This window comes from Ascaphus truei, chromosome 3, assembly GCF_040206685.1.
Source record: "Ascaphus truei isolate aAscTru1 chromosome 3, aAscTru1.hap1, whole genome shotgun sequence".
NCBI lineage: Eukaryota > Metazoa > Chordata > Amphibia > Anura > Ascaphidae > Ascaphus > Ascaphus truei.
The window spans coordinates 199,637,811-199,665,316 of record NC_134485.1 but is presented as its reverse complement, the minus strand read 5'-3'; the positions used below and the strand labels follow the sequence as shown (position 1 = coordinate 199,665,316).

The 27,506-nt window shown below is 44.6% G+C and overlaps 1 protein-coding gene across 1 annotated transcript in view; it reads right to left on the bottom strand.

The window, feature by feature from the left end:
* The window catches only part of LOC142489354 (S-adenosyl-L-methionine-dependent tRNA 4-demethylwyosine synthase TYW1-like), a 109,088-nt gene that overhangs the window by 77,486 nt on the left and 4,096 nt on the right, over window positions 1–27,506 (bottom strand). The window contains exons 2-7 of the mRNA XM_075589939.1: window positions 24,768–24,910; window positions 21,142–21,282; window positions 20,393–20,494; window positions 11,179–11,373; window positions 10,269–10,559; window positions 7,809–7,928 (exon numbers count right to left, since the gene is read on the bottom strand). Of these exons, the coding sequence (XP_075446054.1) occupies window positions 7,809–7,928; window positions 10,269–10,559; window positions 11,179–11,373; window positions 20,393–20,494; window positions 21,142–21,282; window positions 24,768–24,910 (992 nt within the window). The remainder of the gene's footprint in view (window positions 1–7,808; window positions 7,929–10,268; window positions 10,560–11,178; window positions 11,374–20,392; window positions 20,495–21,141; window positions 21,283–24,767; window positions 24,911–27,506) is intronic.

The following is a 27,506-nucleotide window of genomic DNA, read 5'->3' as shown; positions in this document are numbered from 1 at the left end:
ACTTGTGTTTTTATTCACAACTTTCTCAATTAAGATTCATATACACTGCCGTCCAATGTACTTTCAGAACAGCACTCACAACACATTGAGGTCAATAGTCTATATCCATAAAATGATGCCCCTTATAGGGATTATAAACCATTTACTATTCCATACACTTTGCTGCTTCAGGACGCACACTTGAATGGGCCGTAGGGCGTTTCAGCACAGGAAAACCTTTTGTGACACAGCACTGCATGCCAATACAGCCCATGTCACTACTTTATCTGTTTTATACATTGCCTGGTCAGTTGTGTGGTACTTTTGAGTATCTTATTTTTGCGTGACCGTATTTTCTTCCTACTTCGTCCTTTTTCATGGTCTTTCACATTCAATTTAAAAAGATGAGCGCTTCAGACAAAAAGCCTTCCTTAAGGAAACTTAAGTCACGCCGTCAACATTTTTATTGGCAAGTGTAATATTTCGTTTGTCCTGACAGCAAATTTAAGACATGATACCAATATGTTCTGCACATCAATATCATTCACAGAATTGGGACGTTTCCTTCTATTGAATCAAATCAAATATTGACGTTTGACTATACTAATATGTTAATACTTGAATTGTAAATCTTTATAGCTGGAGCTCACTTTCCATTACTTATGCTGTGCTAGAATAAATTACATTGCAGTGCTTTATAGGCTGCTCAATCTCTGAAGGATGTTCCCAATTTAGCAAGTTACTTTTATTTTACACTTACAAATATTTGGCATATTGACTGTACATCTACCCAACTGGCATCACCTGATAGGCAATTTACAAACAGACTTGATGGCCCAGGTATGTTTAATAGGTTAAATGTAGGCTGCATGACCTGTGTTAAAAAATAACATGATTATTAAGGACAAGTTGTAATGTTTAAGTGTTAATCAAACGTGTGGTTTGAACAATCTTAATTTTATTTCTTTTGGGAAGATCCTAGATCTTTTTGTAGATCCTAGAACCTACAGGTATACTGTTTATTTCCAAGTGCTTTTATTTTAAATTATTGACAGTCCGTCAGATAAGCATGTGGTGAGCAGGAGTTTTAGTGGGACCCGGCTGAAAAATTATTATCAAAATAGTTACACATTTTTTTTTTTTTTAATCACGCATTAGAAAATTCTTGCTTTAAAAAGGTGACTGCATTGTTCTAAAGAAACCAATCACACTTATACGTTCTTCATTTTTGTGATGGCAACACCCACCACATCATATACATGCATACCCCGCATTAACGTACGCAATGGGACCGGAGCATGTATGTAAAGCAAAAATGTACTTAAAGTGAAGCACTACCTTTTCCCCACTTATCAATGCATGTACTGTACTGCAATCGTCATATACTGCACCGACACACTTTATTCGAGCAAATACCCAGTATGTACCTGGCAGATACCTGGAATGCGCCGCTCCTCACCTCTGACAAGCCCCGTTGCGTTTGCCTTCCCAGCCTGGGTTCATGCCTGGCTGACGGGCGGCTGATCTGTTAAATGATAATGATTAGGATTTAATAGGCTGCAATGCTTCGCGTGTCTACCAGATGGCATAAATTCATGAATTGTAATGCAGTATATATATATATATACTGTGCAGTATTGCAGCCAGCAGGAATAAAATGCTTCAATCCCTGCCTGGAAAATAACCCAATGCACTCGGGCAGAAAACAGTCACAAACCTCAATACACCCGGGTATATCCGAATTCGTGGGACTAGCCGAGCTCGAATAAAGTGTGTCGCCAGTGTACGTGCATAACTGATGTAAATAACGCATTTGTAACAGGCTCTATAGTGTCCCCGCTTGCGCACAGCTTCGGTACAGGTAGGGAGCCGGTATTGCTGTTCAGGACGTGCTGACAGGCGCATGCGTGAGCCGCCTATTGGGCGATATGTACTTACTCGCGAGTGTACTTAAAGTGAGTGTCCTTAAACCGGGGTATGCCTGTATATATTTGTGTCAACAGCAGTGTATTGGGCGTGACCAAATGTATACAACAAGAGAAAAATTCCCAATTCTATATCCAATATGACAAAATATATAGTTAAATACTTATCTGTCTGTATTCTCAAAAGTAAGGGTAATTTAGTTCAACCCTTGTCCAACGTGTTATAAGCCTGCAGCCATGTCACAGCATGACCACTCTGCAGGACTTCACACTAACTATTCTCCTTTACCTCTGTAAGGCCACGCGTATAGTGCCCGCGCCGGGCGACGCAACGGGTGACGTCACCTGTCGCCGCTAGTGAAAGTTATATTTTGCTTTGTGCCGGCAGCAGCGCGGGCTTACTGGCATTTGATTGGTTCAGGGGCTGTCACGAGGCGACAGCCCTTGAAAAATCAAATATTGCCAGCTACCAAAATTCGTGACGCTCAGTCGCTCCATCGCAGTTTCGTGCTTACTATAAGTGCACGCGGCTGTGGCAATGCATTCGTTTTTGGGCGACGTCGCCCGTCGCAGGCACTATACGCGCGGCCTAATGAAGGGAGAAAGGTCTCAATAGACCAGTCATGCACAGGTGCATGAAAAAACCTGCTTCTTAAAAAGTAGGGAGGAGTGAGCATAAACCCAGGGAGGAGAGGTCACTAACCTCCAAACGACTGTTACCAGCTGACAAATAGTGTTAGGACCTGAAAGGGGCCATGCCTTGGCGGGGCTACAGGTTTATAACATTTTCTGACGAAAGGTGAACAACATGACCCTTACGTATTAGAAGACAAACCGTTAAATACTTAACTATATATTTGTCATATTGGATATTGGGAATTTTTGGCTTACTATGTGGCATTTGCCCCTTCATAGCTACAGAGAATCACTGTAGGACATGCACTATACACATGGTAACTTTTCCTACTGCCCTCCAGTGGTGACAAGCGGAAGTATCAGACACCATATATAAGGATTACTGTCCATTTCAGACTATTGTGGATCCTGTTTTCCTCTGTATTAGTAAAACAGAGGAGTTTTAAGGTGTGATCATTCATCTGTTTGTGGAACACGCATTTGTATTTATGAATAAATGCATTCGTAAATGGATTCCTCCTTCATTGGCAGAATAAATATTTTCTGTGCAGGAACACAATCTCTGCATTGTTTCTGCTGCATAGCCATGTGAACCAGGTTTAAGGAGGTTCACAAACGGATCCACTCATTGCGCTGAGAAACACTTGCGCCACAGGTGACAAATCTCATATGGACACGTGCCACGGTTTGGAAAAAGAAAACGCCAATGTTCTATAGCTGAATTAAATCAATATCCTGAGCAAATCAATACAAATAAAAAAAATCATCAACCACCAGGAAAGCGTATACAAGTTAAAGTGGTCACAGGTTAACACACAAGGTCTGCACAGAAAAATAGAAATTGATGGCAGATGCGAACCACCAATGTAGTGCGCCCAGTCGTCTCCAGTGAGAAACCTCAGACCCCATGAGATTTTGGTTTCCTTTAAAATTTAGGACAGACTAGTGTCTAGCCCTAGTCTTTTTTTTGTCTTTCTAACTCCCTTACAAAATTAACCTTTACTACCTCTGCTGTGAGGACGTCAGAAATTCACCAACCTTTCTAAGGCTGCGCTTATAGTGCCGGCGACGCGACGTCTTCAAAACAAATGCATTGAATCTGTAGCATGCGCTTATAGTAGGCACGACAGCGACGTGAATCTCTGTAGTCAGTAGAATTTGATTTTTACAGAGACGGTCTCATCATGTAACCAATCAGATAGCTTCTGATGCAGGGAGAGGGGGAATGTGTCTGTGTGTGTGTGTGTGTGTGTGTGTGTGTGTGTGTGTGTGTGTGTGTGGGAGTGCAGGGAGAGGGGGGGAACAGGGGGGGTGTGATTGTGCCACCGCCCCCCCACCGCCAGGCGCCACCCCCCCCTGCAGCATCACCAGCCACCGGGCCCCCACCACCGCCAGCGGCACACCGCCCCCCCCCCCCTGCAGCCAACAGCCTGACCTGAGATCATCCCCAAGGCAAGTTTGATTTTTATATGTATTAGGGGTGTATTTTATATATGTATTGGGGGTTAAGTAAAAGTTGCGCGCTAAAACGTGTTTTTCCGTGGTAGGTGAGCTATGGGTTGGGAGAGTTTGGGGGGGGGTGGGGGGGGCCTGCTCCTTTCATTTGTCCTAGGCCCCATGATTTCTGTTGGCGGGTGTGTGTGGTGTGTGTGTGAACAACTTTAAAATAGTAAATTCTCACGTAATTTAAAGTAAATTCAGCATACAAACAGAAATTACAACTCCTCTCCATTTCAGCCGTCCCCCTTGCTCTTGTCCCCAACCCTCTGCCTTCCGTCACTCCCCTTGTAGCAAGAGACGTCTCGCAAACTCAAGTTACAACTTTTGTTTGGGCTACTGAGACGGGAGACGTCATCCGTAGCCGGCACTATACGCGCAGCCTTAGAAGCATTTCCTCATATTTCCTGAGCCTGCCAGCCCCCAATTTCTATCACTTTTCTCTGAAATATGCTGCCCCTCAGTGCCTTGTTGAAACCCTTGCTGTATCTGAAAGTGTCAAACATATCTCTCCCTCCCCATGCCCCCTTCTCGAACAGGCTGTATGTATTGCTGTCCTTTGATCTTTTCTTCAGCTTACCACAAATCTCAAATAATTTCTGCACGCTTGCGCACTTGGTATGTGCAGGTATGCACCCTTAAAATCCATTGAGACTAACCAATCCCTGGGCTTGACTACTTGCAGCATTACTTTGTTCAGAGACACCATCTTGAATTTTCTGATATGTAGAAAAAAACATTTACTTTCCTGACATCCAATAGCGCGTTCTCCAGATGCCTTCTTGACCCTAAAACATTCTGGAATAAAAGGCTGTTCTCCTTTAAAAATATGCAACTTTATTACCCTGTCCAGTAATAATTGATTTAGGATGTTGTCCAAGGCTTTTAATTCTCAGGGAAAATTGGATTTCAGGATATCCAAAACCGATTCTGTCAAAGTTCTTGTACCAATTCCCGTTGGTACCCGACGTGACAATCCACAGAATTTGTCTTTCATGAAATGTGCACACACAGTAGTGAATAAAGATGGTCTTCCTCCAACCGCATACTGAAGGGCTCGCTTTGTTTCATGCAAACTTGCCTCTCCCGAAAGAATCTCTCCTGGGGGCCACGAATAAGGCTATTTTATCCCCGTCTCGATATTTGTTGTCAAGCCAAAGTCTTTCCGATTGGTAGGATTTTGCTTCTCTATAAAACAGACAGACATTCTGTCTTGCTGAGGCATAAAACCTGGGAAGAAAGACACTTTCCCCTGATACATTACCTATTTATAGGGTCCAGTTTTTTCTCCAAACAGAAATTCACCTTTGAGAGAGCCAAAGTTGTTCTTGCAAGTCGAATCGGCTATCCCATGTCTTAGACACAGTTCTCTTCTTCCTGCCACTGACAGGGCCGTGTTTCTTGTCGACAGGCACACTGTGTCTAGCTATGCTTCGTCGATATACTCTGTCACCATCTTGATTTCTGTTAATGCCGAAAGAATTGAAGTTCTTTTGACACTTTTTAAAAAAAGCCTCTTCCAGATTGCCTAGCAACATTCTTATGGCTCTTCGCTTGATTGTGTCACGAAAACAACACTACATTGTCCACTGGTAATGCGGGGATACTTGCAATATGGGCGATTTCACAATTTTTTAGTGAACCAACGGATACATCACAGAAAACATTACTGCGGCGACCAATTTCTTACCAGGCTGCTTTCATTCAGCCGCTATAATTTCCTAACTGAACATAGTGGAAACGTTTTGCCCTCCTTTGAGAGCTTTGGAAAAGCTTCACCTTTTAGGCACTCATCCTCTAGATCCTCCAGCTCTAGGACCTCTCACCTTGCTTTAATCAACCAGATCCAAATTAAATGTAGACGTCATTTTATACTTCACAACCATATGAATCCCAGTACTCTCCCTCCAAGTACTGCTGTAGCACGTCAGACTGCTCCGAGGAAGACACCCCTCCCCTATCCTTGTCTATAGCTTGTCTGGGACCTTGAGCTCTTCTGTTCTGTAAGAGTTGATTCTATAATGTGAGAGACTATCATTCATCCAGGATAGGAGAGTAGACATCTGGTCACTGGGCCATGGCCGCAGATTTAAGACCTCTTTGCCGAGGAACCAGGAACCAGCGTCTCTCCTCCAACAGCACCGAAGATCATGGGCAAGTGACAGCTTCAGTCAGACCACGCCCTACGCGTTTCGTCATCTATGATGACTTCATCAGGGGAACCCCTGATCCTGATCTTCGGTGCTGTTGGAGGAGAGACGCTGGTTCCTGGTCTCCCATGCTATTGTTGCCGGCACTAAGACTCTGAAGCTGCTGGTTCCCGGAAGGACACCTCAAACGGAGCACCGAGTTGGAAGGACTTCACTTCCGGCCATCCGGTTACACGGAGGAGAGGCACGAGAGGACGCTATCATCTCTATTGGACAGCGTTGCTGGCACATGAGAGCCAATCTCATACCTGCTTATTTTTTCAGTACTCTTGTGAGTGGACATTTTAAGTTCTATTGATTTTAAGTTCTATAAAACATTTGTTATTACGTTAATGCACTAGGTGTGCGCCTGTTTTCTTTTCTCTTTTTTTCACAGATATATTTAGGGAGTAGTGATCCCTTTGAAACGGGCTGCCAATACCTGGATGTCATTGCTTTTGTAACGGGACCTTGTTTTTTCAGAGGGTTTTTATAAAGGTTTTTTATTCAATCATTTTTTAATTTTATATGTTATTATTACTGAATATATTTTTTATTTTTAACTATTAGTATTGTGTTAAATTAACATCACATCCACCAACTCTGAGATTATAGGTTTTAGCAGGTATAATTTGCTATCATCACATCACCCACTAAACGCTTTTACGGTAGGGTTAATTCGTTCTTCAATTACTTGCACTGGCATTTAGGAACTATTGAAAAAGTTATTCCAGCAGGGAAGTGATCCTAGTATCTGATTACAAGGACGAACTAGGCACCGTGTGCATACTTGTTTTGTATACTTTACTGCTGCGCATTTGTCCTATATGGACACAGTTCATACTCCATGTAGAGAGCCTGTAGACACTACCACCCATTATTCTACTAGACTTATCCCAGTGATAAGTCAAAGTGCTACAAATACACTCAATATTTAACTCACTATTATTCACTTCAATTAAAACAACTGTCACCATTAGTTAATGTATGCTATTTTGTTACCCCTTATTTTAATATCATTATTAAAAGTTACGTTCTAATAGCTTCGAGTGTGCACCATAAACGCAATCCTTCTTTGGGGTTATCTGTGGCCATCGTAGATTTCCCTCATTCCAGTTATACTTGATTTCCTTTTGAGCAGGTAGCACCCCAATTGGCCATCTATCAGCTAATTTAAGGGCACAATCACAAATTCATTGCCAAATTGTGAATTTTTTTGGTTGAGTGGTGTTTATTCTGTCGAATAAATAAATTCTCAAGATTACATGTTCAATTCCGTTACACAACATGGGGCCTTACTCTATAAAGTGAGATAGGGTTGATTCTGCTGTACAGCACGGACTTCAATGAGGCTTTTCATGCGGTGGCACCGGATCAGCGCCATCTCACTTTAAAGAAGAAGGCCCACGGTCACTACTATACAAAAAGGAGACATGTAACGCCTGTCATTTCAAAGGGACAAAACGTTGAATGGTACTATTCAAGAACGGTTTGCTAATCCCCTCTCCAGATAGATCTTGTGAAGCACAGACTTGCTGGTCTATTAGACAATGAAGTTGTTAATCTACAGGTGGTTCAATACCTTGGCTTTCTTCATACTGCTCATTGCCTTCCCTAAATCTTCAACATCTATGAGGCCACCGGCTCCGGTCTCTCCCTCGCCGTCAGACTCTGACTCACTGGTGGTTTCAAACTGCTCCTCCTAAAAAACAAAAAAGCATATTAAAGAAGTCTGTCTTCATTTATACCACTGGTTTGTGACCCTATTCATCTCGTACATAAAACGTACATCCAAAACAAGATATTAATGTTCTTTTCAATTGAAGTAGCAACTGTACTTTTTATGTTACAAAGAAGGGGGAAAAAAAAGTACAAAATAATGATATACAGTCCACTAAAGGGAGCTGGGTTTAATTTTACCTGTCTTCCACATGAATATTTAATTACGCATGCTAATATATTATCATCTATATCTATAAAACTGAAATCTTGTTTGTGAGTCCCTGTAGACAATTTGATTGGCCGTCGGTCCGCCCGGCCTCCCACTGCTCATTGGCCGGTGTCTCTCCACCCCCCCCCCACCCCCCCGGCTCTCACTCATTGCTGTGTCGTACAGTTTTTATTTGTGTGTTTGTTAGTTTGGCACATATGCCCAATAGTTTATTTTTTTGCCTCCAGCCCTTTTGTTTCTTTGCAGTGCTCTACTTCTCCATTTTCTATGTGTCGCACACACCTCACCCCACCGGCCTTGGCCGCCGGGGAAGGAGGAGAACGAGCGCCGGCTCACCCGCCGGAGCGCCGCAGGAGGGGAGGGAGAACTAGCGCCCGAGGAGGGGTGAGAGCGAGCGCCGGGAACAGGGGGAGAGCGAGCGCCTCCTGTGCTGTTACACCCCCCACCCCCGGATCCTACCGAGCACACTCTCCCCCTGGCTTCCCTGCTTGCAGCCAGCGGTGTGGGGGGCGGGAGGCAGCGCCACGCGGGAGACCAACTTGAGTCCCGGCCCTCTCTCGCTCCTGCCCGGCCACCGATCGCTCCATGCTGCATTAGGGCCGCAGATGTAGGACGGGGCCGGCCAGACCACACCATGGAGTCCCTCTCCTCCCTGAATCCTTTACATTACATTTCGAGGAGAGGGACATCCGAAACCGCTGCTAGTGAGGACTGGGGGGGTCATGCATGGGGGACGGGACAATGATGTGCGGTTTAGGGGGGGGAATAATGTGCGGTTCAGGGGGGGGGAGAATAATGTGCGGTTCAGGGGGGGGAATAATGTGCGGTTCAGGGGGGGGGAATAATGTGGGGTGCAGGGGGGGGAATAATGTGGGGTGCAGGGGGGGGAATAATGTGGGGTGCAGGGGGGGGAATAATGTGGGGTGCAGGGGGGGTGGCGAGTGATGTGGGGTGCATGGGGGGTGGCGAGTGATCTGGGGTGCAGGGGGGGGTGGCGAGTGATGTGGGGTGCAGGGGGGGTGGCGAGTGATGTGGGGTGCAGGGGGGGTGGCGAGTGATGTGGGGTGCAGGGGGGGGTGGACCGTGATGTGGGGTGCAGGGGGGGTGGACCGTGATGTGGGGTGCAGGGGGGTGGACCGTGATGTGGGGTGCAGGGGGGTGGACCGTGATGTGGGGTGGAGAGTGATGTGGGATGCAGGGGGGTGGAGAGTGATGTGGGATGCAGGGGGGTTGGCGAGTCATGTGGGGTGGCGAGTCATGTGGGGTGGCAAGTCATGTGGGGTGCAGGGGGGGTGGCGAGTCATGTGGGGTGCAGGGGGGGTGGCGAGTCATGTGGGGTGCAGGGGGGTGGCGAGTCATGTGGGGTGCAGGGGGGTGGCGAGTGATGTGGGGTGCAGGGGGGGTGGCGAGTGATGTGGGGTGGCAAGTCATGTGGGGTGCAGGGGGGGTGGCGAGTCATGTGGGGTGCAGGGGGGTGGCGAGTGATGTGGGGTGCAGGGGGGTGGCGAGTGATGTGGGGTGCAGGGGGGGTGGCGAGTGATGTGGGGTGCAGGGGGGTGGCGAGTCATGTGGGGAGCAGGGGGTGGCGAGTGATGTGGGGAGCAGGGGGGTGGCGAGTGATGTGGGGAGCAGGGGGGTGGCGAGTGATGTGGGGTGCAGGGGGGAGAGTGATGTGGGGTGCAGGGGGGAGAGTCATGTGGGGTGCAGGGGGGTGGAGAGTGATGTGGGGTGCAGGGGGTGGAGAGTGATGTGGGGTGCAGGGGGTGGAGAGTGATGTGGGGTGCAGAGTGATGTGGGGTGCAGGGGGGGGGCAGTTTTGTGGGCTGCAGGGAGGGGAGACCGCACCTGTGAATGGGGGTAAATCCCAAGCAACGCCAGGTATATCAGCTAGTGTCCTTATATATTTGTTTCTGAAATTACCCAATTTTACAATATTTTATTTCATGGTCAGTTTCAATTAATTATCTGTAGATGGAAACACTATTCCAGTTCACTTACTGAACATGCCCCGTGTTGATAAATTCTTGAGCTTGGAACAAGGAAAGATACAGAAGTCTCACCACACAATGCAAGGCATCCGATGAGATTTACCTCTGTGTCCTCGTGCTCTGAATCTCCTGGTCTGCTTTGTTCCTGCTCCAGAGCCTCAGTACTGGACTTCCCTTTAGACTTGCACTTGCCCTTCTTGCACTTTCCGCTACAAGATTTCTTCTCCCCTTTCACTAGTGCCTGCAGCCTGCTCAGGAACTTGGCCTTCCAGGCACTGAAGTCCGCCTCAATGCTGCCATGTTTGCTCTTCACCACATTGCCGTCACCCTCTGCTCGAGTCATAACACGGCTGCCACTCAGCATCCACAGCCACTTATCAATGTTTTTACCAACCTATACAGAAAAGGGATGCCATGTTGCAATGGAGGCTGGAAACCATGTGTTCTAGTTTATAACGACACAGTATTGACAAATACATTACATTTAAACACTTCGTATGCAAACAGCAGCTCAGCTTGTTCCAAGAGCCTATGATGATATATATCAGGGGTACGCAAACCATTTGAGCTGCACCCCCCCCTTGCCCGCTACCCCCCATGCTAGCACCCCCTTACCTCTTTTGCCGGGGTCTTGTGACGGCGCCGCGTCGCAATGGCAACCGGCGACCCCGCAGCGTCATTTACCGCCACGTTGCGTCACACAAGCTTCTGAATTCCGGTAAGTGAAGTTGCAGAGGCCTCACGCGATCCCCGGAATGTAATTTAAATGCCTTGGGGAAGAGCGCGGGGCCCCCAGTTTACGCACCCCTGATATATACAAGATATTGGAACAAGATGAGTGCATTGTAAATACAACAGCACCACACACACACACACACACACACGAAATAAAAACAAAAAAAATGATATCCTCTTTAAACGCATGTTACCATTGTTTTCAATGGAGGCAAGGACACACACTATTGTATTTATTTTAAAATATATTGGAGGTTGGTCACGAAGCAAATCCCTACCGTATTGTAATGGCTGTTATACACAGAATTCCCTAATCCAAACACAGCGTATCTCAAGCCTTTTAGAAAGGTTTTTCCAAAGCGGAAGTCGTTGGAGGCTTCGTCCAGCCACTTGCAGAACCACTCTGCACTCTCGGGAGGCTGTCCGTCCGTGTACGTGGCGACCAGGAAAACACAGATGTTACTGCTGGTTGTCTACAAGAATAATGGGTTACTTATTACTCACTATGCACAAATCCTGTTAAACAATGAGAATAATGGATATCGTGACGTGACCCATGGCGTCATTTGACGCCGAGTCCTGGGGGGTTGGGTGGGTGGGGCGTGCATGCTGGAGCTCTGCATTAGCATATGTATACAGTGCATCATGTGGAGTCCTACATTCAGCAATTACTGTAAGCTCTTCGGGGCAGGGACTCCTTTTCCTATTGTTTTGTCTGAAGTACTTATTGCCATATAGTGTAAAGTGCTATGTACCTGGATGGTGCTATATAAAAGCTATACATAATACTACACTATGTAGGCCTATGCTAATGACGTTTGACATCATACTGGCATCATCTTATGCATAATGAGACAATATGTTCCACCTGACGAAGGTGGTCTTGACTGCCGGAACGTTGTGCTTTTTGTCACGACACCTGCTATTTTGAGCCCCAAGCTGGAAAGGAGTGTGTGTACGGCGGAGTATCCATGTAGCTGTGTAACACATTGGCAGATACTCTTCAACTGACCCAAACAGCGTGAGAGCACTGGCGTGTAAGTACTCGCACTGTACTGGCCAAGCGGTTCTCAGCTACCATCACATTCTTAAGGTCTATAATGACGGTAAAAACTTCCAAAGAATGTTTTTTTAAGTATAGCAACAGAATGCACTCACGCCGTTTAGTAGATGTCTTCGTTGTAGTAGTGCTGGAAGCTGCCCTTAGCCGCTTCATGCAGTATCCAGTAAAAAGAGAAATACTCCGCCGCACATACAATTATTACTTCAAAAGTCAGTATTTAGAAGTACATATTTTAATTTTGCAGATAAGAGTGTGGAAGCACATCGCACAAGGTTTCGGGGGGTGCAAGCCCCTTCGTCAGGTGCCCAAGAGTCAAGCATCCCTGTTGGGCACCTGACGAAGGGGGATGCACGATGTGCTTCCACACTTGGTTATGTACAAAATTAAAATAATCACTTCTAAAACAGACTTTTGAAGTAATAATTGTAAATGCAGCAGAGTGCATTTTTGAAGTGAAACTTATTTGCTGGCACCTGCAGTGTTTTCACTTGCACTTGTTTGCATCCTTGCATTGCAACGAAAAACCGTGATGCAAATGACGTCACGCTGCTAATGGGCGCATGGAGATTACACTATAAGCCCACGGTGCGCATGCGCAGAAACCAATAGTCACCCCCTTCCCCCTCCCCCCTCCCCCCCACATGCGCAGCAGCGGCCCGACTCGGCGCGACACTCATGCGCAGGAGCAACCCAGCTTGGGAGACAGATGCACCAGAGACACACGCACACACAGAGACAGTAAGTATAACTATAGGTGCAAATAGCTAAAAACAGGTGTGCCGAGCATGCGCGTTCCAAGTCAAACTTCTTTGAGTTTTATCACCGACATTGTATTTTGAATTTTAATTAAAAATATCACCATCACAAATACAATATCTGTGACAAAACAGTGACAAAAGACAAAGAAGTTTCACTTAAAATGCGCGTGCTCAGCACACACTTTTTATTTTTAAAGAAATTTTGTTAGCTAAGAAAACAAACTTTCTACAACTATTTAAAAGTACCAATTCATCTACTAAACATGCATTGTCCATAGTAAGGACTGCACAATTAAATAAGTGTCATGCTTTGCTTTTATTACAGTATTCCTGTACAGCTATTAAACAGAAATACACAATTGCTGCTGCATTTCCGAAATGTCCATTGGCTTCAAAAATTGTGAAGGATATTCATGTTTGATAATTGTTCAGTCTCTGCTCCTCCAAATGCAAAGTATAGGGCTTACAGCACATATTCCAGCCACCGCACGGCCGTGGGAGAAAAGTAGGAGAATTCACCATTAAGTACTTCAGCGCTGGATTGAGTGGTTGCCAATCAAGACAAGGTCAGGTCAGGCCATAAACAATATCAATTTGAATGTGCCATTAAATCCATAAGCATTACTGGCAATTTTGAAAAATGCACTCCATATAAATTCAAACGCCTCTAACTAAAATCAATTTGGCTGGAGACCGCCGATACAGTATCTAGGTCAGGTAGAATGGCCTCTGTAATGCTAAGGCAGTAAAATGAGGGTAAACAAATGCTGCTCCATGTTAGTGAAAGGAAAAATAGAATCCAAATTACTGCAGTTTTCTTTTCCTGGAGAGTCCATCTATGGCAGTGCTCACCAATGGGTTAAGTTTTTTGGGTGTGTGATATTGTATGTTTTTAGTGTCTATACATGTAAGTTTGCATATCTGTAGATATGTATGTCTGTTTATGTACGTACAAGTGCCAGTTTACACATACAGATACACACACAGTGCATGTACACTGTGTTGTGTATGTGCGTGCGTATGTGTATGGGCAAGGATGCGTGCTCATATGAACGTGTGTATGTGTGTGGATGTGTGCACGTAGGTACGGTGTATATATATGCAGCGTGTGTATATGAGTGCATGTGTGTGTATGTGTGCACGTAGGTACGGTGTATATATATGCAGCGTGTGTATATGAGTGCATGTGTGTACACATGCACTGTTCCCGGATTACGCTCTATAATATAGTTATAGTAGTTTACATATAGATATTTTTTCACATTCACGATCTTGTCCCACTCAACTCCCCCTCACGTCTCCTTACTGTCTAGGCAGCCTTTGCATATTAAAAAGAGAAGCCTCCTATGCCTCTACTGTTAATTTCCACACCAGGCTACCTGTTTCTGTGTGATCTCATTTCACACTTCCTGTATACATAAATTGTTACCAGATATCCCTCTTAGGCCGAGCTCATACACTCCGCTTGCTTGCGAGAGTGCGAGCTCTTGCTGCAATAGAACAGGCGATCTGTGCGCATAGTGCAGGAAGCTATTGGGGGGGCATGGCAGGGGTGTGGTCATGACATCACGGAGCTGGTTCGCCATGATTGGCCGAACCGCACACGTGACATGGCTGCTGCTTGAAAAGACAAATTTCATGTCTTTTCAAAACGCGTTCGCTCCGTCGTGCGCGCGCACATACGCAAGTACCAACACACACAGTGTGATCTCGGCCTTACATGCACTGAATATTATAATTTGCTGCTGTATTTCTACCATATCCAATGAAGGATCCCAAGAGGTTCATATAAATTACTTGTTGATCCAAAACAAAGTTATCAGACCACATACTCCCACCTACCCTTTTGTTACTAGTACAAAAGCTTACTAGTATATAATAAACATATTGACGTCCATACTGCCGTCCTGCATAATGCTGCGGAGGAAGCCTGCAACATGGTTACCCATTATGTGGCCACGGCTCTCGTTAATGGTTGTTTAGCAGCTCTGGGGCAGGGATTGTCTAAATAGAATAAGCCTTCCTGATAGCTGTTAAGATCCAGTGACTTTGAAGCTGCTTGCCCCTTCCGTGGTCCCTTTAGGAGTATGAAAAGCCTGACATTAAATCCCACTGCTCCAAGCACCTCACTATATCCAACCATTTGGTCAGTTGCCAGCTTTGGGCAAAAAGAAGGTATGATCCCTTGGTTGGTTGAGATTAACTTTTTTTTTTTTTACAACCTTGTGTAAGAAAAGTTGTACTGGCCTTAATCCGACCAAGTCTTGTTGGAAGATAAGGAAAGGCTTCTTTATAGATGAGGCTTGTAATTCATGAATCCTGTGCGCCGACGACATTGCTATCAACAGGACTGTTATGTTAGGTCCATGAAAGCATGAGAGAGTGGATCCAAGGGGGTATCTGTTAGAGCCCGTATAGCGTACAGTAAATGCCAAGCAGGAACTGAGTCTTTATATTGTGGTTTGCTTCTCTTCAAAGCTTGGAAGAATCTACTTGTGAGATCTATGTCAGCCAAGTGTCTTCCTAGTAGGGCCGACAATGCTGACACCTGATCTTTCAGTGAGCTAGTGCCAAGCCCTTGCTCCAGACCGCCTTGCAAAAACTCCAGAATCGCAGGAGAAGTCGGATGGCCTAGCCCTGGCGTTCACACAAGATGAAATCGCTGCTAGATTCTATGATATACCGTAGAAGTAATAGTTTTCCTTGCAACCATTTAGGTCTGTACCACCTTGTGCAACATAGTCCTCTTGATCTGAGCAGCTCGCGCTCAACCTCCATGCAGTCAAAGCCCAAGCTCCTGAACAGGGATGTTGCACTGGTCCCTGGGATAAGAGGCCATTAAACACCGGCAGTTGCCACGTTTCGTCTACCAACAGTTGGATTACCTGAAGAAACCGGGCTCTGCGTGGCCAATTCGGGAGTATTGTCACCACCGCTGCATTGTCCTGTCTGATTTTCTTGAGAACCCCTAGTATAAGAGGAATCGGTGGGAACACATGCAAGCCAGAATTTCCATGGAAAGGAGAGGGTGTCTACCTTGGAAGCCTCTGGGTCTTGGCGTCTTGAGCAAACTTTGGAATTTCCAGTTTCTTTATATTGCCATGAGATCTATGTTTGGTGTCATCCCATCTCACGAATAGTTGGTTGAAAGTCGTGCTCAATAGGGACCACTCTCCTGGGTCTAGTCTTCCGATTGAGGAAGTCTGCTCTTAGGTTAGTATCGTGTTCCCACTATTTTAAAGACTGCTGTAAGGAGATCCATTGTTCTAGGCATGCCGCCTGTCTGTGCCAGTAACATAAGAAGTTTTGTTGGAACGTTCTTATAGGCCTTCTCGACCATTTTACCACCTGGATGGTTGCTGATGGAGTGCCTATCATTGTCAACCCCACCATCGATTGCTGGCTCTGGCTCTTTTGACCATCTCCATTATATTTGAACTTTTGTCTGAGGGAAGGACCACAATGCGTTGCAGTGTGTTGAACCCCATTCCCAGAAACTTAGATATTGGTTGGATTTAATTGGCTTTTCTCGGTGTTGACCAGCCAACAGTAATGTGAAATTAACACAAGTACCCTTGATAGGTGTTGGAGCCACTGGATTCTGCTCAATGCTTTTATTAAAATATCGTTGAGGTAGTGGAATATCTGTATTCCTTCTTTTCTTAATTCAGCAATGAGCGTTGTGTAGAGAGACCAAAGGGAAGAGCTCTGAATTGATAGTGAGCTACCCCTATTGCAAATCTCAGATACATTCTGTGTCTTTGACATATGGGTTTGTGGAAGTAGGGATCTTTTAGATCTACTGATAAAGCCAGTCTCCCTGGTTCACTGCTGCAATAATAGTCTTGAGGGACTCCATCTTGAATTTCCTTACCTTGAGCAGTTTTACTCCTCTAAGGCTAAGGCCCCGCTCCCAGAGTCAGCGCACCCGCACTGCAGACAGGCGGTGCGCTGAGATACACAGACCGCGATATGCGGTCTGTAGGGAGCGGGAGCCGGGCGGGAGTGGGAGGCTTGACAGGGAGGGGGGGCGTGGCTTGAGCGGAGGGACCCGCTACTCTCCCCCCCCTCCCTCCACGGACTCGGGCTGGAGCTGCTGAGGGTAACTTTAAACACACACACGCAGGCACTCATACACACACACACACACACACACAGGCAGGCAGGCACTCATGCACTCATACACACACGCGCGCACACACAGGCAGGCACTAACGCACTCATACACACACACAGACAGAGGCAGGCACTCACGCACTCAGGCACACACATACACACATACACACATACACACAGACAGGCACTCACCTGCTTTCACTCCACACTCCTCCCCGCTCCCCGAAGCCTCTCCTCCTCCCAGAGCCTCCCCTCTGCATTGGCTCACAGCCACACCACGTGACGCGTCAACGCTAGGAAACACCATTCTCTTGTGTCTCCTAGCGGCTGACGTGCCACAGCGTGTAGTCAGCTGTGCTGCCAGGGGGGACCGGGACCGGCTCGCGAGGATTCCCCTGCTGGTGGGGAACTCGCGACATGGCCGCCCGCGCCAACGAGCGCAGCGGGACCGAGGCCTTAGGTTCAGGATAGACTTGAATGTTTCATTCGCTTTTTTTACGTGGAACTGAATAGATACCACAATATCTTTCTTGTGGCAGAACTGGTTAGACTGCACGATCGTTCATAAGCTGTTGGACACTGCTGTTAATTCATGTCTGGCAAGTTTACCAGTCATCAGGATCTTATGAACCTGTGTCTTCCAAGTATTGTCTTGAATTCCAGGCAGTATTCACTGGAGACAACGTTGAGCACCCAGGAATCAAATATTTTGCAACCAAACGTCCAGAAATTCCCGAAGTCTTCTTCCTTCGTGGGATGTTCGAGTTCCCCTCATCTCATTTGAACTTCCCAGTTGCTCTATATGAGGGTCAAACTCTTCTTGGCCCACGAAAAAAAGAGCTCTGGCCTCCAACCCAAAAGGCTGCTCGAGTAACCCATTTTGGGCCTATAGGATCTCATGTCTCGGCTGTTAGTCCTCTCATTCATACTTTAAAGTTGGGAAACCAGATCTTCTCCTTTCCTGTGGTAGGAACAGACTTTTACCTCCAGAAGACTTTTCAATAATGGAATCAAGTTTCCTGCCAAACAGATGATGTCCATCAAAAGGAATTGAACACAGATTGTTCTTTGATGATGAATGCGCCTGTCAAGGCCTTAGCCAAAGAGCTCTTCTGGTTGCAACCTACAATGCCATAGACCTTACTGCCAGTTTAACTGAATCCAGCGATGCATACATTACAAACTCCGCTGCCAGCATTAGTTCAGAGTGCTCCAACTATCTGGGATCTTTTAACAATCCATGACTTCAATGCTCTTGGCAGAGATGTTAAGACTATAGAAGGCTTGCAAGCTGCACCTACTGCGGTAAAAGATTTTAAGCCGTTCTCCATCCGCCTGTCCATAGAATCTCGAAAGGAGAGTGCATCATGCACTGGTTCTTCTACCGACATTGACAACGCCCCCTCCACCACCTTTGGGATAAAGTCCCAAGCTTCCACTTTTTGCTCGTATGGGTACATTCAATGAAAACATCCTAGCCAAAGATGCTTTTATTGTCCAGCTCTTGGTTTCCTATGCGGGCTCCTGAATAGACGATGCATAGGTTCCGAAGGGGAAGGTTCGTCCTCACAGATGTAAGATCTCTTACTGCTTTTAGAAATGGGTATAGATCAAAAGGTGGGCCATTCCTCTGCTGAAAATTCATTTCCTGATTCCAGCAACAGCTCCATCCTGCTGAATTGTTCATCCTCTGACTTCTCATAAGAGGAATCCAACATTTGCTCAATTGGGTCATTTGCCGTGTCACTTAGGTAATTCTCACAAAGTCTTATTTTCCTATGCTGGATTTTCACAAGCCGCACAATGTATTATTTTCCTCGTGGCTATCTTCCAAACAGCCTGTTCTGCAGGTGCTCTGGCCACTGGATCCTCCTGTTGTAATCCTGGAGTACTGACATAATATAAATAACACTAATTATAGCCATCTCTATACAAAAACAAGTGTCACATTAGTACTACTACTTTCTCCCTGGGGCTTACCTTGGGACTTTAGCAACTACAACTCTTCGTAGAGCGTGCATCCATGATGTATCCTGGCTAGGGTCTTATAGGCTTACAGGTTTGTAAGCAGTGCCTATATAGTCGCGCAACTGCTGCAACTCCAGCACTTACTTTGCAGCAGTTGAGTAGGCTTCCAAGCGTGTGCTGTCCTCCGCACGTCTGTAATCCTTCTGTTAGATGCATGGTCGCAACAGCGTCTCACTTGCCGAGCACTTTTAAACCCTTCACATTTTTCCTCCAATTACGTCACTGCGAGGTCTCTCGCGAAAGCTCCCCCCCTGCTACTCCGTGCGTCCAAATGGTCATCCGTCTCAGGACTGACTAGCATACTCGTGCCTGCACCAGGGGTGTCTGAAGCTGAGAGCCTCGGCAGCTATTTGCAGCATGGCTTCTTGATAGCCTGATGGAACAGCAACTCCTTGGTGTGCCAACTCCAGTAGGAGAGGAGGTGTAGACAACTCCCATGGATCAACTACGAAGTAGTCATGTAAGCACCTTGCCTACATTTGAGAAAAATGCTAGCCACTACCTCAGCTAAAGTACGACAGAGGGAAAAAATAGAAAGAAAAAAAAACAGACACCCTGGGGAGGAAAGGAATGTCTATTTATGGTCTTCCCACAGGTAGATCTGTCTGTCCTATCTCAGCTGGAGGGTGGAACTTAACCCATTGCTGACCACTGCCATGGGGACAACCAGGAAAATAAAACACAGATGTAGCAGACGTTACTTCACCCGTTAACGCATTGCGTTACTACCGCAAGTTTTACTGCAAGCGCAACGCCCTTAATGCACATGATATTTACTGCGTTATTTCTTATGTTATAGTGTGTTAACAGGGATAATGTCTGCTACATCTGTATTTAAAGACCAGTTATAGACCAAAATAAATTTTTCAGGTGCCAGACAATGTTTTAGAAACAACCAGCTAATCACACGTTCACATAAAAGATTTGGGCAGACGTGTACTTGGCAAATCATAGATTACTTCTAAAATAGGGTCTGGCTGGACTGACCAGAGGAGAGGGTTGAAAAACACAAGGCTACAAAAGGTAATAAAGATATCTTTCTAAACCACATTTAAATCCCTGTCACTAGTATTCAAAGGATAAAAGTCCTAATTTTAGCGTTTGTGAAAGAACTACTATTTTTTAAGTTGAATTTGACTGACAGCTTTAAGTTACGATGGAGAGAAAAATAACTTGTCAAGTTGAAAAATGATCGCCAACTTTCCAAGCATGAGTGCATAATTTTGCAAGCGCGAGCGGGGGGGGCGTAGATCGGGGCTATTTCTGTATGCGCTTCAAAATCAATTTTCTTTGTCTCCTCAAGAGCCGAGCTTGGGAGAGCGATTCACATTAACTGAAGTAAACACGCCAAGCGCGCTTAGAGGCAGCATGGACGCAGCCTAAGGCTGCAGGTGAAGGCTAATGTGCAGCCATTTTGAGGACTCCAGAGCCGACGCATATCATGTTGCCTACCACGGTTTTATACCGTTTCGATGGACCAAAGATCATTGTAACCCCTGAATAAGCACAAGTGAACATATCCCTCACCTCTTCCATTAGGTTGTCGTCTGGATCGTACTCCTTCATGTTTATTATTTCAACAGGCAAGTCGAGAGCAGCAACTTCCCCTGCCAGGTGGTGTGCAAAACCCTAATATACAAAAATATTCAATTTAAAATAAAAATAAAATAAAAAAATAAAGGGTGTGTGATCTTAGTGTGGTGTGTGAAAGAAAAAAAATTCATTGAGACACGATTTACAGAGGCACCAAAATGCCGCTCCTGGCTGCAAAACAACTACTGCCGTAGTAATGCAAAAACAACATGGGCGCAATTAAAAGTCTTTGCTAGTTCATAAAAAGCTTAGGAAAAAAAAAAGAAAATGACTGTAGGAAACAAATGGGGGTTGTTAAAGGAAACCAAAAGTACGGTTGATTGCACTACAAATATTTGTACTTTTAGGTATAATAATACTAAATAATTATATATAAAATAGCCTGCAGGGCACTCCAGCAGCAAATAAAAAAGCCACAATGTAATTGGGAAATAATGTTGCTGTCAACATCTGTAGTTCGAAATGGTCACAAAAAAAAAAAAAAAACTTTGTATCTGGAACCAAGAGGTGCTCAGAGGTCAGCGTACGGCAGTCAGCTTCAGGGGACAGCCCAGTGCAGGTAACATTCACAAAATGAAAGATTATGGGGATTGCTGCTGTAACCAGCAGTTTGATTTGTCTCTTTCCACTGATGCTACACGGGAGTCTTCTTTCAAATCGTTTTAAAAGTAGGTTTTACTTACCTTGGCTGTGCCCGTTTGAGAGCCGTAGAAAATCTTCACACCGGCGACGTGTACTTCCTCCTCCTTGTGAGACGCGTGAACGTCATTTTTCAGAGCTTTAGTCAGCAATGTGGGAGAACCATTTTGGTGCAACTTTTCCTCCTGTGAAATAATATTTTTTTTTTTTTTAAGTCACAAGTTCTAGACAATCTCACATTCTACAGAACTGAAATAGTTACTTTGCGTACCAACACCATCGACACGGCATCATCACGTTTTTATAGAGTGCCAGTCTCCTATACAGTGGGAAAGAAACAAAAATTCCGCCCCTTTAACGCAAAGGTCTTCCTTAACAAAACGAGACCACCTGCTTAACTTATTTGATTCTTGTGAACAATAAAAATGTTTATATATTAACCAGGCTCTCTGTATTTGTCTCATCTTATGTGGTAATAATGGGCTCACAATCGCCATACAAACAAAAGGACAGAATTAAAAACAACGCACTATTATTCACAGCGTTCTCAAAAAAGATTGTATATAAAACTTTTTTTTTTTAAACATCCAAAGTACTGGTCGCTATGAAAAACTAGAACCAACTCTTTTTAAAATACTTGTCTGGTTTGACACCTTTTTAAAATAAAAATAATTATCTACAGTTAACACAGGGGAGCGCAAACTTTTCCTGCTGTACCCCCCTGACTTGGCAGCTCCAAGCTTGCGCCCCCCCCCTCCTACCTTGCCATGCGTCACGTGACGTCAGGTCACGTGACCAGCGGCGTCATTTTACACCTGTGACGTCACATGACCCGCTGTGTCATTTGACACCGCGTTGCCATGGAGATGCATCACAAGCGTCTGAATCACAGTAAGTTTTCTTGTTGCAGAGGCCTCACGCGATCCCCCGGCATTTAATTTAAATGCCTGGGGGAAGAGCACGGGAACTCTGCAACCCTCCGCGCCCCCCAGACAAATCTCCCGCCCCCCAGTTTGCACACCACTGAGTTAACCTATTAAAGAGACAAACCAACTTAAAAAAAAAAAAAAAGTAATCGATCAACAAAATCCTGTTTCCCAGGGTTCACTAAATGGCCGCCATTCAGTTTCAAATCAATCCTTCAGTCAGTGTAACTCAGCAGCTACAATGTATCCTTATATTACCAAGTTCGATTGTTACAGTTTGCAGCTAACACTGCTGAGGAGGTGGGCTAAAACCTGCTATAGAAATAAAAGGATGCTCAGTATATTAAAACTCATTAAAAATGGCATGAAGAGTTGAATTAAAAAAAATAAAAATGATTATATATATATATATAATATATATATATATATATATATATAATATATATATATATATATAATATATATATATATATATATATATCAGAATAAATGAGTTCTTCAGTATTAGGTGATACCTTTTTTATTTGGACTAACAATTTATGTCATAGGACAAGCTTTCGAGAGTTCTCCTCTCTTCCTCAGGTCAAGCAATATTGATATACACAGGAATCTAAGCTAAAACAGTGTAGAGAGAGAAAAAAAAACAAAAAAACAAAAACAGAAATGTACTGTAGATAAGGAAGGGTGTTAGTTTTTGGGGTTTTTTTTTCCTTTTTTTTCTCTCTACACTGTTTTAGCCATAGATTCCCTTGTAAACCAGTATTGCTGACCTGAGGAAGAGAGGAGAACTCTCGAAAGCTTGTCCTATGACATAAATTGTTAGTCCAATAAAAAAAAGGTATCACCTAATACTGAAGAACTCATTTATTCTGCACTATTGCAACTGGTCTAACACGGCTATTTTCTGATGGATATAGATATATTACCAGAACAAGTCCGATGACAGCGAGACAGCACAGTGGTTAGAAAAAACAATTGTATTTAAAGAATACGCAGGACACCTTGGCTACAATGCAATGTATGCCTATTTTACAGGTTCAGCTCCCATTACGTGGGGGGGGGGGGGGGGGGGGCAGGAACAGGTTGCTTTTGCAACTAAAAGCGAGATGTATTTTCGAATTTAGAACTATAGCGCCATTGGGATTAAATGAGGAGCTGAAATTCAGTTACTTTTTGTAGTACCTTACAGCATTCCTGCTTTGACTGTATTTCCACATGGTATTTGACACTATCCCACATTGTCTACACACTTCACCTCCCATCCTTTTTGTTTGCATGTATTGTTTAGCTGTTGATGATATCTGTAAGGCATATTAGTTCATTGTCTATGTCCAAATGCTTGACAGGCTGTGTTCTGTGCACGCTTATGCCACCTGCTGGTCAGCCAGCAGATGTTTGCTATTTTTAAATTGACTTGCGCGTGCTTTTGATACTATAATATGCAGCTTAGCAGTGATCTGTAATAGCGTCTCTCCCATTGTGATAGTGGGTAGTTATAGACGCACAACGTTCTGTACTTAGGAGTGAATGCACAGGGGTTTCTGGGTGCTTGATGTCAGTATGTTTGGGGTGTTTCCATGGCTACTTGTTTTGCGAGCGCATCGCTTTTACTTTGCATGGGTGATTCGTACCGTTGAGCCCAGTCTGTGGGTGATGGGCCCACCCCCCTTGGCAATTGGGAGTTGCTAAGGACGCTGCCCAGTGCAGCTTGGGGGCCAGTATATCGGAGCTCCTGAATGAATTACGTCATTGCGCTTGGCCTGTTACTATGATGATAATCTATGTGCGCAAAACACTTCTGGTTCATGCGGCGCAAGGTGATGCGGAGTCCGGTGTGGACATTGAAGCTATGAGTGGCGTTTTCCAAAGGTGTAGTCCATCTCAGGATCAGCTAGGTAATCTTGCTATTGGTTCATCATTATAGGTAGGCGTGCTGTACCAGCTGTTCTAATGATTAAATTGCATTGTTCTGTAATTGTGCATGTGGGTCAGGTGGTGGTTGGGGTATATATAGAAGTCACTCACAGTCATGCATTGCACTATCCTGAGGAAGGTCCCTGTTGAGGACCGAAACGTTGGTTTTGGTGTCCTGCGTATTCTTTAAATACAATTGTTTTTTCTAACCACTGTGTGCTGTCATCGGACTAGTTCTGGTAACTATATCTTTTTATTTTATGTGTCAAGCATCAGGATTATTGAGGAGGCTAGTGTGCTATACTGTTACACCATTGACACATATATATATATATATATATATATATATATATATATATATATATAATATTTTTTTTATTTAAGGTATCTAATACTACAGAACTGGTTGATTAACACACACACACACACACACACACACACACACACACACACACACACACACACACACACACACACACACACACACACACACACACACACACACACACACACACACACACACACACACACACACACACATTACTCCTTTAAACATGCTACAGCCATTAGTTCTCTTTGGGCCAAGGAGGGACTGCCCCATTCAGATGGGACAAACTGGTTAACAGATGCTCAGATTCTACTGGGAACTGTATGGCCAAATCAAGCAAATGCTTGAAAAAATATTAATTAACAATACACGTGCTTTCTCATCAGTGTCTATCCATCTGATTAACCCTAACTAGAAGGTTATCAAACACGTCATTTTTCTACCCTGTGTCATTGCAGTCCCCTCCCGTACTTGGGGGTATTCCAACACAAGTCTCGATTACCTGGTGCTTCTTCCTGGTGGTGAGGAAGTGACTGCAGATCCAGACTGTGAGGCCAAGAGCAGCACAGGTGTAAACGTAAATCCTGTTCAGCCATAGCCAAATCAGAGGAGAGTAAAGAAAATCCAACATATCTGCAGATTCAGCTAAAAAAAAAAACACATGGACAATTGATACACATTCCTCATACGGTATGCCAGTCACTACTAACAAAATGAAGCGGGACTATTAATGCAGTAACAGGAGATCCCTTTACATAATACCCAGTCTGCACAATCCTTTGTGTGTGATTCCCAATACTTTCATTGTTAACCCTTTTGCTGCAAGAGGGAACAAAACCACATTCGAGGCCCCCAGATAGCGCAAGGGTTAGCCAGCTTTCAATAAAAGTTTTCCGAACCTCTGCACATCGACACTTATTTGTTCTGCTATTGTGCTGTACGGATATCTGCTTTTAGTTATTTGGGAATAGAACAAAAACGGCTGCCTTTTCCCAACAAGATATATAGTGGTTTGATTCTAATGGCTTTTCTTAGTAACAGAGTGGCGGAAAATAAACCATGGAGAATAACAAAACATCACTGGTAATGTTTGCAGACCTTTTCTGGTGCTCTTATCACTTCCATTCTTTTGAAATCCTGTTAGTGGTATACACAATAGGTCCTGCAGAATTCTGCATTAGTGTTTGTATAATGTATGCAGCTAACCAGACACATACACAATATTGTTGAATTCCAGGGAGCACAGGAGACTACTTTCTTCACGACCCCAATAAGCTTTCACTAAACAGAGTTGAGGTCGCCAATACTGATCCCTTTTCAATAAACTGTGAAGCTGCCTTCACCAGACTAGAGAAAAGTATTCCTTATGATTTTATTATGCACTATTTAAGTGGAGTAAGGCAGCACTCAAAGTACTGTCGTGATACAATGTTAATGTGCTCATCTGCTGAACGTGTATGACCCTCAGTGCAAAGATAGCAAAGTCATCCATGGGAGTCAGCAAACAAACCCTCCCCCCCCACCCCCCCCCCCCCCCCCCCCCGCGGACGTGCCAAAAAATTCCAAATGCTTGCAAAGTGCTTAACCTGAGTAATCTTGAGAACATCGTCTGAATGTGCAGGCATAACGAGTTCACCTAGGACAGGTAGAACATGGCGGCATTCCATGAGACTTTATTATATAAAGTGAAACCTTTATTAGAAAGGTGGTCGACGTTTCGATCCACAACTTGGAGCTTTATCAAGATGATTAAACAAGTGAAAAATACTGTTTAAACTGGGTGCCCTATTTAAGTCCTCTGGAGTGCCGTTATGTTCTACCTTTCAAGGATGAACTCTTTATAGTATTCATAGCACCTGGCCAGGCACAGAGCGTGCACGCTAGGCAGTATCTGAGAAAGTCGCGAGTATCTTTTCTGTTTCTACATGAATGTGTAGACAGACATCTGTGCGGTCCATCCACACAAGAGTCTGTGGTCCCCCCAAAAATTAATAATAAGTTTTAATGACTCAATCTTGTCCTTCAACATTGGTTATTACTTTTGACAGGAACATGTATATTGACAAGATAATTCGCATACCAATCAATTACTCTTTAATGGAATCTTCCTGAATTCCCAGACAGGCATTTTCTATAATTTTGCAAAATCCATGCATCTGATATGATCTTAAACTAGCACTTCTTGAACCAAGAAATCCTTCCCCTTACAAGTAGTTGCCTTTGATAGAAGCTTGTCTTCATTCGGAAGGAGGGATTTCTCATTTTTATTTTATTTTTCTACAGGGTTTTGCTGGATCCTTACTTGGCCTTTTTCTCAAGGAAGATGGAGATCTGGAAACGACCAGGCATGAAACTGGTCAGCTGGGATTACGGGTCCTGGCCTCTCAAAAGGAGTTCCTTTCAAAACATTTAGAGTCTGATGTTCTAGTCCTTTTTTCCCTTTCCTTCCTGTCTTTGCAATAACATTATCTAATGCTTCACCAAATAACGTTTTGCAAGAGAAAGTTACAATAGTCTGTTCTTGGAATATGCTTACCCAACCCCCCACCCTACCAATAAAAAGGTCATTTCCTGTCTAATCGGAAGAGCAATCTTTGAGGACCTTTTGATTGATCAAACCTGCTCCCAAATTCTCTTCCAGTCTGGCAGACCAGATGATCTGGTGTCTAGTCATACAGGCCATAGCAATAACTTCATGTAAGCGAGTATTTATTTATATAGCGCCATTAATGTACATAGCGCTTCACAGCAGTAACACACGTGACAATCATATAACAAATAATACAAATAACAGATCATGGGAATAAGTGCTTCAGACAAAAATGTAACATTGTGGAAGAGGTGTCCCTGCTCCGAAGAGCTTACAATCTAATTGGTAGGAAGAACGTAAAGAGACAGTAGGAGGGCATTCTGATAAGTGCGTCTGCAGGGGGCCAAGCTTTATGTATCGTGTATAGTATTAGCCACGGTGCTACTCATAGGCTTCTTTAAGCAAGTGTGTCTTAAGGTGGGTTTTAAAGGTGGATAGAGTGGGTGCTAGTCGGGTACTGAGGGGAAGGGCATTCCAGAGGTGTGGGGCAGTCAGTGAGAAAAGTGTAAGGCGGGAGAGGGCTTTAGATAGAAAAGGGGGTAGAGAGAAGACATCCTTGAGCAGAACGCAAGAGTCGGGATGGTGCACAGCGAGAAATTAGGGCTGAGATGTAACAAGGGGCAGGAGAGTGTAAAGCATTAAAAGTGAGGA